Source organism: Leptonychotes weddellii, chromosome 8 (assembly GCF_054177405.1).
Source record: "Leptonychotes weddellii isolate Sample4059 chromosome 8, ASM5417740v2, whole genome shotgun sequence".
Taxonomy (NCBI): domain Eukaryota; kingdom Metazoa; phylum Chordata; class Mammalia; order Carnivora; family Phocidae; genus Leptonychotes; species Leptonychotes weddellii.
This window is the reverse complement of record NC_138376.1, coordinates 64,885,128-64,898,694: the sequence shown is the minus strand read 5'-3', so window position 1 is coordinate 64,898,694 and position 13,567 is coordinate 64,885,128. Positions and strand designations below refer to the sequence as shown.

The following is a 13,567-nucleotide window of genomic DNA, read 5'->3' as shown; positions in this document are numbered from 1 at the left end:
AAAAAAAAATGTAGAGTGGAATTTGAAAAATTGCAGAAAGCCAATTTTTCAAACATTATTGTTCCTAAACTTTGCCTTTTAATTTTTCTAGAGAATTGCCTTGTTCCTGTTACTAAAATACAATTCTCTGAAAGAAAAACTCTTCTAAGTGGTATAATTGGCTAAAAGTACAGGAAGTTTTAGGTTGATGTGACAGAACAGGGGAACCTGATGTTCAGTGTAACAACCATCCTTGGTCCAAGGTGAAATGGTACATTATCAGAGGCTGGCACTGTTGTAATCAGTCCTATATGTGTGGCAATGCTGACCTACCAATTTAGAATAATTCTCCCTTTTAAAATATCAGCTAACATTTCTGGTTAGATAAAGATGCCTGTCCTAAGAGGAGGCAGTTTAGAGATGTTGAAGTATCCCTTATATAAATACTTGAATGTGACATGAAGACTTTGAAATAATTATTCTCGCCAATGATCACAGTTTTAGGGCTCTGGGTAGATGAGAATTATGCACTGCTTTGGTTACTATTAACAGAGTTTGAAGTTTCAGGGTATGAAGTATCAATAATACATAGTAGTAATTGACATCCTGGTTTTTAAAAATTAGCTTTCCTCCTTGTGGTTTATTGTAATTTAGGTACTTGTGGAATACCAGCTAGGTACTTTAGTAATATAATACTGGGGAGGGCAGTAGATGCTGAGCTTAAGCCCTGATGTCAGGCTTGGCTCTGCTTTGTTCCAGCTGTATGACCTTTCAGAAGACATAGAAGCAAAGCCACATTTTCTTCATCTATAAAATAATGCACATGATGATAGTAATATCTGCCTCTTAGGATGGTTGTGAGGATTAAGAGCATTTCCTGTCCCTAAGTGCTAGAGAGTCACAGTGGGGCAGCCTCAAATGGGACTTTTTATACTGTCCAGCAGTCCTGCCATTTCAGTGAATAACCATGCCTTCTACTTCACAGATAAAATAAGAGCCATCTAATGGCAGCTTCTTCATTTTTCCCAGTACCAACACCACCAATATTTGTGCCTATTCTGTTTTCCTTTTAATATTACTGAGGAAGTTTAAATGAGATAATTAAAGCACTTTACACAGTGAGAGAAGAATTCCCCTTCTCCGAGGGAACCTTACCCTCTTGATTATTTTTCTCTTTCAACTGGACCTTTGCTTTTGGCTTTAAATATTGTCAAGACTTCCATTGTAAAATAACAAAACATCCTCGTTTTTCTCCAGCAGTCATCCAGATTCTTCCACTTGAAAAACAAATTCAGAGAGTTTTCAAATAGCCCTTGTCAAGTCACCGGTGATTTCTGTGGCTTATAATCAATCCTCATTTTGTTTGACCTTACAGCATTTATACTGTTCTCCCACTCACTTCTTTTTGAAATAACTTTTTTCCTTCTGTGACAACACTTTTCTTCCACTTCTGGTTGCTGTTCTCATCTGGCCATTAAACTTAGGAGTTCCTTAGGTTCTAGATTCAGCTGCAGTCCTCTAGCTTAATAGCTCCATAAGCAATCACATGCATGCTCCTGACTTTATTTTTCACTTACAGATGAAGCTCTAATTTATTTATTTAGTTCAAATCACTCCTCTCAATTCTGGTCATGGTGAGTTTGGACCTTTTATTGTTTTATCTTCCCAGAAGCCATTCCTCCCCCAGAAATCAGGATTTTTGTGAAATGTGAATTTTAAATATTCACAGCTAATTTACAAAATATATGGGATAAACAAAAGATGTCTGTGGACTCCCAAACACTGCCTTCTGGTATGAAAGATAGTCTAAATTGCTTTTTTAAAGCAGATGTAATAGAAAAGTAAATGCATTTGTTCACGGTCAGTCACATAACATGAATTTCATATTTTAAGGAAGATGTTTTAGGAAAAATGAATCAGTATGTTTCCTGTAATGAATAAGTTTAATTTGATTTACAATCAAGTTTAAATTGATTTATAGAATATTTTCCTGCTAGAGAGGGGCATGTCTAATTTTGAACTACAAAAGCCATGCAGGTTCGGATGGCAAATCTTTTTGTACTTGAAATAGTCTGTTACTGCTTTTTTTCTCCCCTCTATTTCCCAGAATGTCCAATAATAAATAAACCAACCACTTCACTTTTTAATTGCCACAGTAGGGGAGTTATTATTTTAAGGAGGGGATAGAAATATAAATGCCCATAGTTCCCAGGCAAGTAATATAAATGAGTGAAGTGAACTACATGGGAATTAGTGAATTCCAGCCTTGCTGCTGATCTGCAGCATCACCTGGAAACACAGTAGAAGTGCAGAATTCCAGGCTCCATCCCTCACAGTCTACATTTTAACAAAATCCCTGGGTAGTGTTGGATGCATTAAAGTGTTAGAAGTATTTGAGAATTTCTGCCTGAAAGGTAGCAGCCACTCTTCAGCTGAATTTTGTACATAGTCCGGTTTTCCTCTCTTAACAGTAGCCAGAAATCAGTTTATCCTGTGTATCATCAGTTTGTAACTCTGGTTTCCAGGTAAGTTATAGCTTACCGTGTTGGGGGGGGGGTGGCTTTACTTGTAGGACATGGGTTTGTTCTTCAACTTGATCATGATGCCTAGAGTCCTCAAGGAGTCAGTTCTCTGTCCTTCTGGACCTTACCTTGTTTTCATGGCCATGGTTAACTGTAATAGAAGCTGGACCTTTTGCCATGGCATTAGATGTTTTCTGTAGCATGTGTATTTTGGGTTTTGGATTTTGGATGGTTCAATAGCCCCTTTCTCTTCCCTGTTTACTGCTTTTTTGGTTTTCCTAGATTGTAAGCTATTTGAGAGAAGATACAGATAGTAAAGAGCTAAACATCAAAAGCAACAAAGCTAACATATCCCTTTAGAATCTGGTGTAATATAAAATATAGAGGTATGAAACAATAATTATTGGATAGCAGGGAGGAACCTCCTGCTGAATGAGCGTTGTTGGACTCCTTGCATCAGTGACTCCCATTGTGCAGTTAATTTGTAAAATTTATACTTACACCTGCAGGGTTTTAACAGATTGAGTCATTTGTTTCAAATAAGTAATCGTTGGCTATTATAGTACCAGTGAAATAGAATTTGATTGTGATTATGATTTTTCTTCCTCTTGTAGGATATAAGTGAATGCCTCTTTACAGTAAAATATTCTAAGCCAGTTGCTTTTGAAGCATTGTAGATAATACCCTAATGTTTACAGCTGTATCATGCTTATTAGGATTCACGTTAATCCAAATAGAAGTTAAAACTCTTAGATACAATTTGACCGTCTTGTGTTAAAATTTGGTTCCAGGTCTCTTTGACGTAGTAGTAATTTTAAAGTGAATTAAAAATGTCATCAACTCATTCTTTTTAGTTAGAAAGTTCTTGGCTGAGTAAGAACATTGTCCTTAAGATTTCTTCAAGGAGAACATAAGAACTGTTAGTTTCTGGACAGATATCCTGGGAAAATAATTTATTTACAGATAGGCCTCCATAGCAACTGTTAATTGTGTATGTTTTAATTTATAAAGTAGACATGGCAATGTCTAGTACGTAGTTCAGAAATCTGGATTTTGGTTTGTTACTTTATTTGGGGCAGTTCCTTATTTTTAGGTCTTAATGGCTTACTGCAGGTTTTCTGTACTTAATTGTGTACAGGTAGGTTTTACATTTCATATGTGTTCCTGCCTAAAACTGACAAACTTTGAAGATTTATTTTATTAATTATTTTTAAAGATTTTATTTATTTGTCAGAGAGAGGACAAGCAAGGGGAGTGGCAGGCAGAGGGAGAGGGAGAGGCAGGCTCCCTGCTGAGCAAGGAGCCCGATGCAGGAACTTGATCCCAGGACCCTAGGATCATGATCTGAGCCAAAGGCAGACACTTAACCGACTGAGCCATCCAGGCGTCCCCATTTTATTTTTAATCCCGTTGTTTGAATTACCTGTTGAGATGAACTTTCACTTTATTTTTTCAAAGATACTCCATAGAGAAATTGGCATGTAAGGGTACAAAAATGTCTTACATTCCTAAACTTAAAACTGTTAATGAGAACTGTTACGTTTGATTTACTAATTATGTCAGTAGGAAAATGGCAAGTCTGTGCAGGTCTGGAGCAAAAGTTTGGCTTCACATGTCACAGATTTTTAGACATCTCACTGACTCTCTCTAGAAAAACATTTGTAGTTGCTTCTAATTCCGTATTCCTCCCTTTGTTCAGTTCCATCTTTTTGCTGTTTCTCTTCCCTGCGTCAACTGTTATTTCTTAATCCCATCAACTGCTTTCTTTTTGTATTGATCTTATCGTGCCCAGGCTTTCTTAAGTAATCAGTGGCAACTAAGAAGAGTAAAACAGTTTGGGAGTAGGCTTAATGTTGCCACAAGCCAGGCTTTTTCTTTTCACATTTATGTAGATTTTTTTGCTCAGTTTATTTTTTTAAATATTCCAAAGGAGTAAGTGCTGACTCATTGATAATCTCTCACCTGTTAAGGAGGTGGAATTTTGTTGGCAATCTTTATTTGGCAATGAAAATGCCATTAGTCACAGAATTTCCTGATACTGACTTTCATGTAGACCTAGTACAGTGGAAGAAAGTCTTAGTATTTTATGGTAAAAGGAGGATATAGTTTTTAGGATTTTGAAAAGGGATATAACAACCATTTGTGGTGTAGTTTGTTAGGACGATAACTGTATTTTGCTGTAAGTGATCTGTTACAAATTCAATCTATACACATAAGCCAAATATGAAGGCTGCATGGGGGGTAGGAGGGATGGGGTGGCTGGGTGATAGACATTGGGGAGGGTATGTGCTATGGTGGGCGCTGTGAATTGTGTAAGACTGTTGAATCACAGATCTGTACCTCTGAAACAAATAATACATTATATGTTTAAAAAAGGGGAAGAATGAAGGGGGAGAAATCGGAGGGGGAGACGAACCATGAAAGACTATGGACTCTGAAAAACAAACTGAGGGTTCTAGAGGGGAGGGGGATGGGGGGATGGGTTAGCCCGGTGATGGGTATTAAAGAGGGCACGTACTGAATGGAGCACTGGGTGTTACACGCAAACAATGAATCATGGAACACTACATCAAAAACTAATGATGTAATGTATGGTGATTAACATAACATAATAATAAAAAAAATAAACTGGAATGTGCTACTGATATATATGTGAAGCTTCATTTGACTTTTTCTTTAATGGAGCATAAATTGTATTGGCAACACAGTGTCAGATACTACATGTACTTGGGATAGAATGTCACTTGCCAGTTTGATTATAGATGGCTAGATTTAAGTAGTTCAAGACTAAGTAGACATAAGAACTTTATTGATGAACAGAAGACCTTCATGCAGCTGGCATAAGAAGTGACTTCAGTCAGCCAGGTATCTAGGTTGAGTTTAGAATGTTAAGTTGTGGAAAATTGAATCTGGGGAAATTTCTTGAGTTAACCTCTCCAAACTGAGATAAATGAATTTGAGGCTTGCAGTTAGCTGAGATCTTGGTCAAGTTAAATTGGATTATTCACTGAATAACACTGTTGATTACACGTTACCAGTATTAGAGCATTTATGCGCAGAGTGAGGCTTACATGACATAGTTGCATCATATTAGATGTAAAAAAGCATTGCAGGCAATAGCATTCAAAATTATTCAGTTCTTTGGGGCCCCTGGGTGGTTTAGTCGGTTAAATCCTACTCTTGATCTTGGCTCAGGTCATGATCTCAGGGTCTTGGGATGGAGCCCCACAGTGCTTGAGGATTCTCTCCCTCTGCCCTCCCCACCCCTCTCCTGCTTGTGCATATGTGTATACGTGTGTTCTCTAAATAAATCTTTTTAAAAATTCTTCAGCTCTTTAATTGACAATATCAAGTTGGCAAAGATGTAGGGCAGCTGGAACTCTCTCATATATTGCTGGCAGGAATGTAAAATGGTACAATTACTCTGGAAGATGGTTTGGCAGTTTAAAGTAAAGCATGCACTTACCACATAATCAGGCCATCCAGTTCCCCTTCTAAGTATTTATCCAAGAGAAATGAAATTTATCCACCTTTAGACTTGTACTTGAATATTCATAGTAGCCTTATTCATAATAGCCCCAAATTGGAAGCAATCCAAATGTCCATTAAAAGATAAGGTGTGTGTGTGTGGACACACACACAATGGAGTACTAATTTAATAAAGAAAGGACTTACTGATTCATGCAACATCATGTATGAATCTCAAAAGCATTTTGCTGAGTGAGAGAACCAGACACAAAAATCTATACTTTTTATGATTCCATTTATATGAAATTTTCAAAGGCAAAAAAATTTTTTTCGCGTAGTGAAAGATGAATATTGCAGTGGTAATGAAGGTGAGGGTGGTGAATAGGGGCATGAGGGAACTTTTTGGGGTGATAAAGTTCTTTATTATGATTGTGATGGTTTTAAGACCTGTATGTATGCATTTGTGAGAAGCTGTCAAATTGTACATTTAAATTGGTGAGTTTATTTTGTAAATTATACCTTAAAAATTCCTTAGCTTGTTAGGTCATCTCTTTAAGTATTAGATGGTATGGAAATTTTAAAGTTTTACTACATCTTAATCCTAGGCTAGATCTTGTTTGAGACTATCAAATGAACAAATTGAGTTTGTTACAGCTATTATTTTGGTACATCATAGTTGCACTTTGATTTTTGTGAATAAAAGGAAGACTAACATAATCTTGAACAGTTGTGGTAGTCAAAGAGTAAGTCTCACAAGAGATGTTAAGGTCAAGTTACTCTGAGTCTAGTACGTTTGAAGTCTTGTGAATAAACTTTAGGATGTTTTATGTACATGACCCTTTTTATCAGAATGGTGGTGGCTTTGATCGGAAAGTGATAAATAAGTGAAGCTTGCTGTCAGAGACCAAAACATCATTACTTTTAAAACCTTTTAGAACATGGCTACTAAAGAGTTGTTATTAAAAAATAAGGATATCTGGGGTGCCTGGGTGGCTCAGATGGTTAAGCGTCTGCCTTCGGCTCAGGTCGTGATCCCAGGGTCCTGGGATAGAGTCCCGCATCGGTCTCCCTGCTCCTTGGGAGCCTGCTTCTCCCTCTGCCTCTCTCTCTCTCTGTCTCTCATGAATAAATAAATAAAATCTTTAAAAAAAAAAAAATAAGGATATCTATATTTGTCCTGTTATAGGAAGTTGCAGTAGTTTGGTTTGTTCTTTTTTTTTAGATTTTATTTATTTGAGAGAGAATGAGAGAGAGAGAGCACAAGAAGGGGGAGGGTCAGAGGGAGAAGCAGACTCCCTGCTAAGCAGGGAGCCCGATGTGGGACTCGATGGAGGCAGTCGCTTAACCAACTGAGCCACCCAGGCGCCCAAATTGCAGTAGTTTTGTTGGACCCCTTATGAATCTTAAGAAACCCATTTTTACCAAGGTGCTTAATGGACAGCCATTTTACTTCACATTGGTAACTTCATTTTTAAATTATAGACTATTTCAAATAAATGGAAAAGGACTGAAAATGACCCTTTTAATATAAACAAATGTTAAGATTCTGAAAAATGTTACAGATAAAGTATCCCTTATACAACTGTCCAGTGTGATTCTTGGTACTTAAGCTGCAGATTCTTGTATATGTAACAGGTTTATTTACCCACAAAATTTACATAAATGGAATCTTCTTCACTGGATGTATCTTTTTGCATCTTGTTTCCTTTTTTCCCCCTCAGTTAAAATAATGAAATTGGCAGAATCTAGAATGTTTAAGGGACTGATTGATGTCCCCTTAGTCTTATCTTTCAAAATCCCTAAAAGTTCTTCTTACTAGAGAAAACAGTATGATGTGAGAAAAGAGATAATATTAAGTATATATCTAAGAAAACCACCAGTATTTTTTTTAAAAAAGGATTAGTCTCATGTAAATTTTTAGCCTTCAGCCGAGTTTTCATTTTTAAATTAACACATCATTGTAGAATTGATTGCTAAAATTAGACTCCGTTATATTTATAAATCGTTTTATTGCCTGATAATTACCACCTTAATTTTTTGTTTAATTTGCTTTGGATTGGGATTAATAAATTGAGGATGTAGTTTCACATGGATAATCTTATCTAGGAGCTACGGTGGTGGTGAGAAAGTCTGTTTCAAGGGAAGTGGAAACCTCAAGGAGGGATTTTCTAGATAGCCTAAATGGTAACTATTTTGAATTAGAAAATGAGCCATACTTGCCTAAAGGATATGCTTGATAGGATTTTACCTGTTTGGATGGTTGTGGTTGAAGATAATGGCCCTGTGGTATAGTGGTTCTTATTGAGTACCCGTTATGTACCAATCACTTTACACGGGTTTTTACCCCGAAGATTCAGAACAACACTTTTTGCTGTTAATACTGTAATAGTCACTGGTTCTGTTGAGTTTAATATTAATGGCCATGACCAATTTCATATGTGATAATTTTTTAGTTCCCATCCACTCTGTCATTTTGTTGACCTACTTACTGTCAGTTCTCACTGGTTTGTGCTTGTATATACATAATGCTCCCCCACTTCTAATTATTTATGGTCTTTGAGAAGACTGCTTAACAGTTGTGTGTGATGAATAAGTAAGTGGCCTTTGAATTTGGGATTTTTAAGAATCTGAGTGAACTAAAGTGAACTAGAAGTTCACAAGATTCCCTTATCTTTACATTGAACAAAAAACTTAAATTTATCTTTTGTTAATCAGTGCTAAGAAAGAATGGTGTTATAGAATAGCTGAATCCCGGGTGGTGTGTATGTGCTAGTTCCTAATGAGTGCTCCCATTAATGTTGAAACAAATTCCTCAAGAACGTCAGTTTTCTGGATATTATTTGAAGAGAATATTTTCAGTGGATTGATTGTACTAAGTAATTGTTGGAAACCCAACCTTTTTTTAAACTTCATAGTTTTCATCTTGCCAAAAATTTTTTTTCTAGAACAAATTCTGTACAACATAAAACAAGAGTATAAACGCATGCAGAAGAGAAGACATTTAGAAACTAGTTTCCAACAGACAGATCCATGTTGTACTTCTGAGGCACAACCACATGCATTTCTCCTCAGTGGACCAGCTTCACCAGGTAATAATAAATTTAATAAGTGAAAGGAAATATTTAATATGGGAAAAGGTGATCAAAGTTGTTTTTAATCACTCAAGCTTCTGTTTTTTCCCCTTGGTTTTTAAAATATTTATACAAATAATTCATGATCTCTTAGAATATGGCACAGAGTAAGTACTTGCTACCTGGATTCTCACTACTCAGAGATGACCACCTGGATATAATATCCCTCAAGTGGACTTCCCCATAAGTGATATGATTTGTAGCCTTCATTAAGAAAAATATTAACAATATACCATGTATATTTCTCTGTTAAGTATAGATGTCCCTTGCCATGGTTGAATACTATGCTATTTTACGGACTTCCCATAATTATTTAACCATTAATGAAGATAATCAGACTGAATTTCTGGTATTAAAAGCATTTCCTTGTACATATACCCTCACACACTTGTCCTATTAGGATAGATTCTCAAAGGTGAAAAGTGGCTCTTATCTTTAGTAAAGTTCTCAGCAAAATAGTTCTCTTGTGACCCAAGTTGCCTGCCCCCTTCCCTTCCCTCCCAGCAGGGATAAGAAAACCTGGCAGAATAGAAAAACATTCAGGGGCTGCTGGCTGGCTCAGTAGAGACAGCATTCACCTCTTGATCTCAGGGTTGTGAGCTCGAACTCCACGTTGGGGGTAGAGTTTACTTTAAAAAAAAAAAATCAAAATCTATAAAATAGACAAAATCCTGCCAGTTGGGGGTGGGGGCAGGTGAGTAAGCGGGTGAAACATTAGGGGAGATGAGGGTAGAGACTAGACTTAAATCAGCAGGAAACTAAGTTCATCATCATTCTTTTAGTCAGTTTACTTAGATCAACTAACTGGCAGCCTCAACTAACAAAGCTAGGAATTTGAAAGTAAAGATAGCCTTCATTGTTGTAGTTAAAGGTGGTATACTTTATCTTGTGATAGACACAGCTCTAACAAGCACAACTAACTGGTCCCTGCCATGCAGGTTTCAAAAAGCAAGTGAATAGAGGAATTGGGGGTACCAGGGACAGATACACAGAGTAGGACTATTGATAGCAAATCTGTGTATTTGAGTATGTATAAAAATATTTGCAGCAGTGTTAAAATAGATACATGATGTCATAATCCTGAGTTCTCAAAAGATTAATTTCAGATGTTCTTTTCAATAAATGAAGAATGATGTTTTTGGAAAATCAAAGTTCCTTAAGAGGAATGCATTCTGAAGAAATCTTTTATATCAAGTATCACTAGCTGATGATGATAAGTGGCTGTTCGACTAATAATCTTTAAGGACTTGGAACCATAAAATGTAATGTTGAATATTAGCAATATATTCTCCGTATTTATTTTTACCAAGCCATCTCCTGGCTGTTATCATTAATTAAAAAAACAAAAACTTTGTATCTTGTGCTTTTCTCCAGTCACCTTTAGACTTTTTACCTTATAATCTGATCACATACATCTTGCTGTTTTTCTGGAGTTGTAAGCTGCTGATAGGATTAAACCTGTTTTAAGGCTACTGATAGAAAATGCTTTTATATGAACACTGAAAAAGATCCAAATGAAACATCTTCAGTTAGAAGATACTTTTTATGATGGCTCTAAATCATGTGCTTTTTCTGTTCATGTTATACATAGGGACTTCCTCTGCAACATCCTCACCATTAAAAAAAGAACAGCCCTTATTCACTCTACGGCAGGTTGGGATGATCTGTGAACGTTTGTTGAAAGAACGTGAAGAGAAAGTTCGAGAAGAGTATGAAGAAATACTGAACACAAAACTTGCAGGTATGAGATGAGCTTATTTTAAAGTCTCCCAGAAACTCACTGTAAGAAATGATTATTTCCCACGTGTTCTTAATGTCAATTAAATTACCCTTTCTATCCACTGGTTACAGTATGTTTTCTAAGAACCAGTTGAATTTCAGTTTAAGAAAGGAAATGAACCTTCTTGTAGCTCATGGCCCTCCTTAGTGACCTCAAGAAATTGTATTAGTTAACCAACAGTATTAACGTGAACTAGATTTTTCCTTTGATATTCCTGTGCTAAAAATTTGACTTTGGCTACTCAATTTGGTTTTGGATTTTTGGACTACATCTTTCATGATAACTTTCCCATCAGTCTAGACACATTTATTGTGTATGGTCAGTTAATTAGGATTTTTTTTCCCCCTGATTTTTAAGCCAGACACTACTGGGTATTGTTAAGTATAAGCTTTTTTATTCTAAAGTTGTTAAAAGAAGGTGCTAATATAGGCAAGAGAATTTGCTTAGTATGTAACATCTTTTTCTGTGACATCTCATTAGGTTACATGTGGATGCTTTTCGACATACTTTGTTGTTTTCCTGTTTCCTCTCATTGCAGTAAACTGCCATTCATAGATCACTTACAGTAAACTTTCAGAGTAGAAAGATACTTTTTTATTTCAAACCCTTTACTTTTAATAGGTTAAGAAATAAGCTCCCAGCCTATACATGAGGTCATGTGATTTGGACTAAAATGTAGGTTTCCTGACCAAGTTCTGCTCTTTCATTTGATAACACCACTATTATTACTATTACTACTGAGGTTATGTGTCTGATTCAAAGGGCCAACTTACAATTGTTTCACTGTACATTCCTAGATTTTTCAGTTTATCTGGCTCTATATTAGAGAGTATGTTTTGCAAATCATGTAATTGATATGTACCTTTATTTATAGAACAATATGATGCATTTGTGAAGTTTACGCATGATCAAATAATGCGACGATATGGAGAACAGCCTGCTAGCTGTAAGTATTTCATCTTTAAACTGAATGCAAACCATCTTTTAAAGAGAAGACATTTATTATAATTATCTACATACTCAAGAGAATTTAACAGAAAATCATGGAGAAAAAGGCTGGAGGAAACAGGCAGTAAAATTTTAGTAAGGTTTACTTTTGGTTACTTAAATACCTAAGGGTAGTGTTGGGGATGAAGATCTGGTATGTCTTTGAATTTTGACCTGGACTTTGCACTAATTTTCCTTTTCCTCCCCCTTTAGATGTTTCATGAATCACGTTTTCTGCATTTGTGGGCTGCCTTGTTCCTTGTTGAGTTGTTGCAAGAGGTCCTAATTATGACATGCAGCAATGCCAATACCCCCCTGTGAATACAGGTTATTTCAAGCTTTCGTCAGTGGCAACCACTCTTAGGCAGCAACTGGTTTTGGAAATTTCCCTGATGTCAGTACCATCTGGATGTGGACCTTTGCTACCTGTATTAATGCCAGTGGCCTCATTTGCTGTATCATTACAATTTGGCTTCTTATATTAATATGTTTGAAAAGGATTAAAGCTGGTATTCTAAGAACATGCCCTTCACTGGTTGTGTAAATAAAACTGTAGAATTGACACTTCAGATGAAATTAGTGTGATTTTAATTGTGCACTACAACCAAGCTGTAACCAGTTATTAATAATTTAGAATGTAATCCCAGGACATTATTAAGCAAATAGCCTACAGTGCTTCCTGTGAAATAGTGAAGGAGGGAGGGCATTTCTGTATTCCAGGACTTCTTGGGGTTTCAGAAAGGGTTTCTAGGATTTTTTTTTTTTCTTAAGTTTTTTTTTGGGGGGGGGTAGTTTTTATTTATTCTATCAGTCTTTTTAACAAATGTTTATTGCTGCATTTTTTTCCCAGTGTGTGTTTTACTGCCCTTGTAGTACTGGAATATAGTTGGAAGAATAAAACATTTACTTCTAATCTGCTTTAATGTACAGATGGGTAGTATTTGAATAAAGCCAGTGTTTTAAATGTAAGCATTTTCCAGGAATCAATGAAGTTAATTTTCTAGTAAGATTTAAAAATCTTTAATATACCAAATAATCTAAGATATGAGTGCTCTTTTCAAAAACTGAGTTCTGATTCCAAATTGCTTTTAACTGACTGCATGATAGAATGTTACATAAGAGATCCAGTTTTAACAGCTATAGAATTTTTACCTCCAAGACAGCAATATAATCCAAGTTTTTTTTGTCAAGGATGATAGATGAAAGCATGATTCAGCACATTTAATTCCCTTTGTTACAATGAAGTGAGCAAAAAATGCTTCAGTCCTTTCTTTTGTTGAATTCTTTTAGCGTATTTCTACTAATTAAACCAATCATAAATGTACTGGGGCATATATATTTATAATTGACCTAATTAGTGGAAGAAACAAAGGATTTTTTTGCCTTTTTAATTTTGGTGATTATACCTCACCTTTAAACAAGGCCAGGGCTTGAGGGCTTTCACAAGATCCTCAGATAATTCATATGCCCATTAAGTGCTTGAGAAAGATTGGTATAGTGCAGGTAGCCATAAATAAGGTAGATAATTCTACCTAGTTTTAATGGACTAATAGAAATTAACCTCAGCACTACTGACAGTTTGGGCCAGATCACTGTTGTGGGAGTCCTACTGTGCATTATAGGATGTTTAGCAGCATCTTTGCCCTCTACCACTAGATGCCAGTAGCACCCCCCAACCTATGACAACCAAAAATGTACTT

General features: G+C 36.0%; 1 protein-coding gene across 1 annotated transcript in view; it reads left to right on the top strand.

Annotated features, from left to right (window-relative positions):
* AKIRIN2 (akirin 2) overlaps positions 1-12,443 on the top strand; it is a 19,239-nt gene extending 6,796 nt beyond the window's left edge. Inside the window, exons 2-5 of the mRNA XM_081828627.1 lie at positions 8,915-9,058; positions 10,692-10,841; positions 11,755-11,826; positions 12,081-12,443. Of these exons, the coding sequence (XP_081684753.1) occupies positions 8,915-9,058; positions 10,692-10,841; positions 11,755-11,826; positions 12,081-12,091 (377 nt within the window). The 3' untranslated portion in view covers positions 12,092-12,443. The remainder of the gene's footprint in view (positions 1-8,914; positions 9,059-10,691; positions 10,842-11,754; positions 11,827-12,080) is intronic.
* The last annotated feature ends 1,124 nt before the right edge of the window (positions 12,444-13,567 follow it).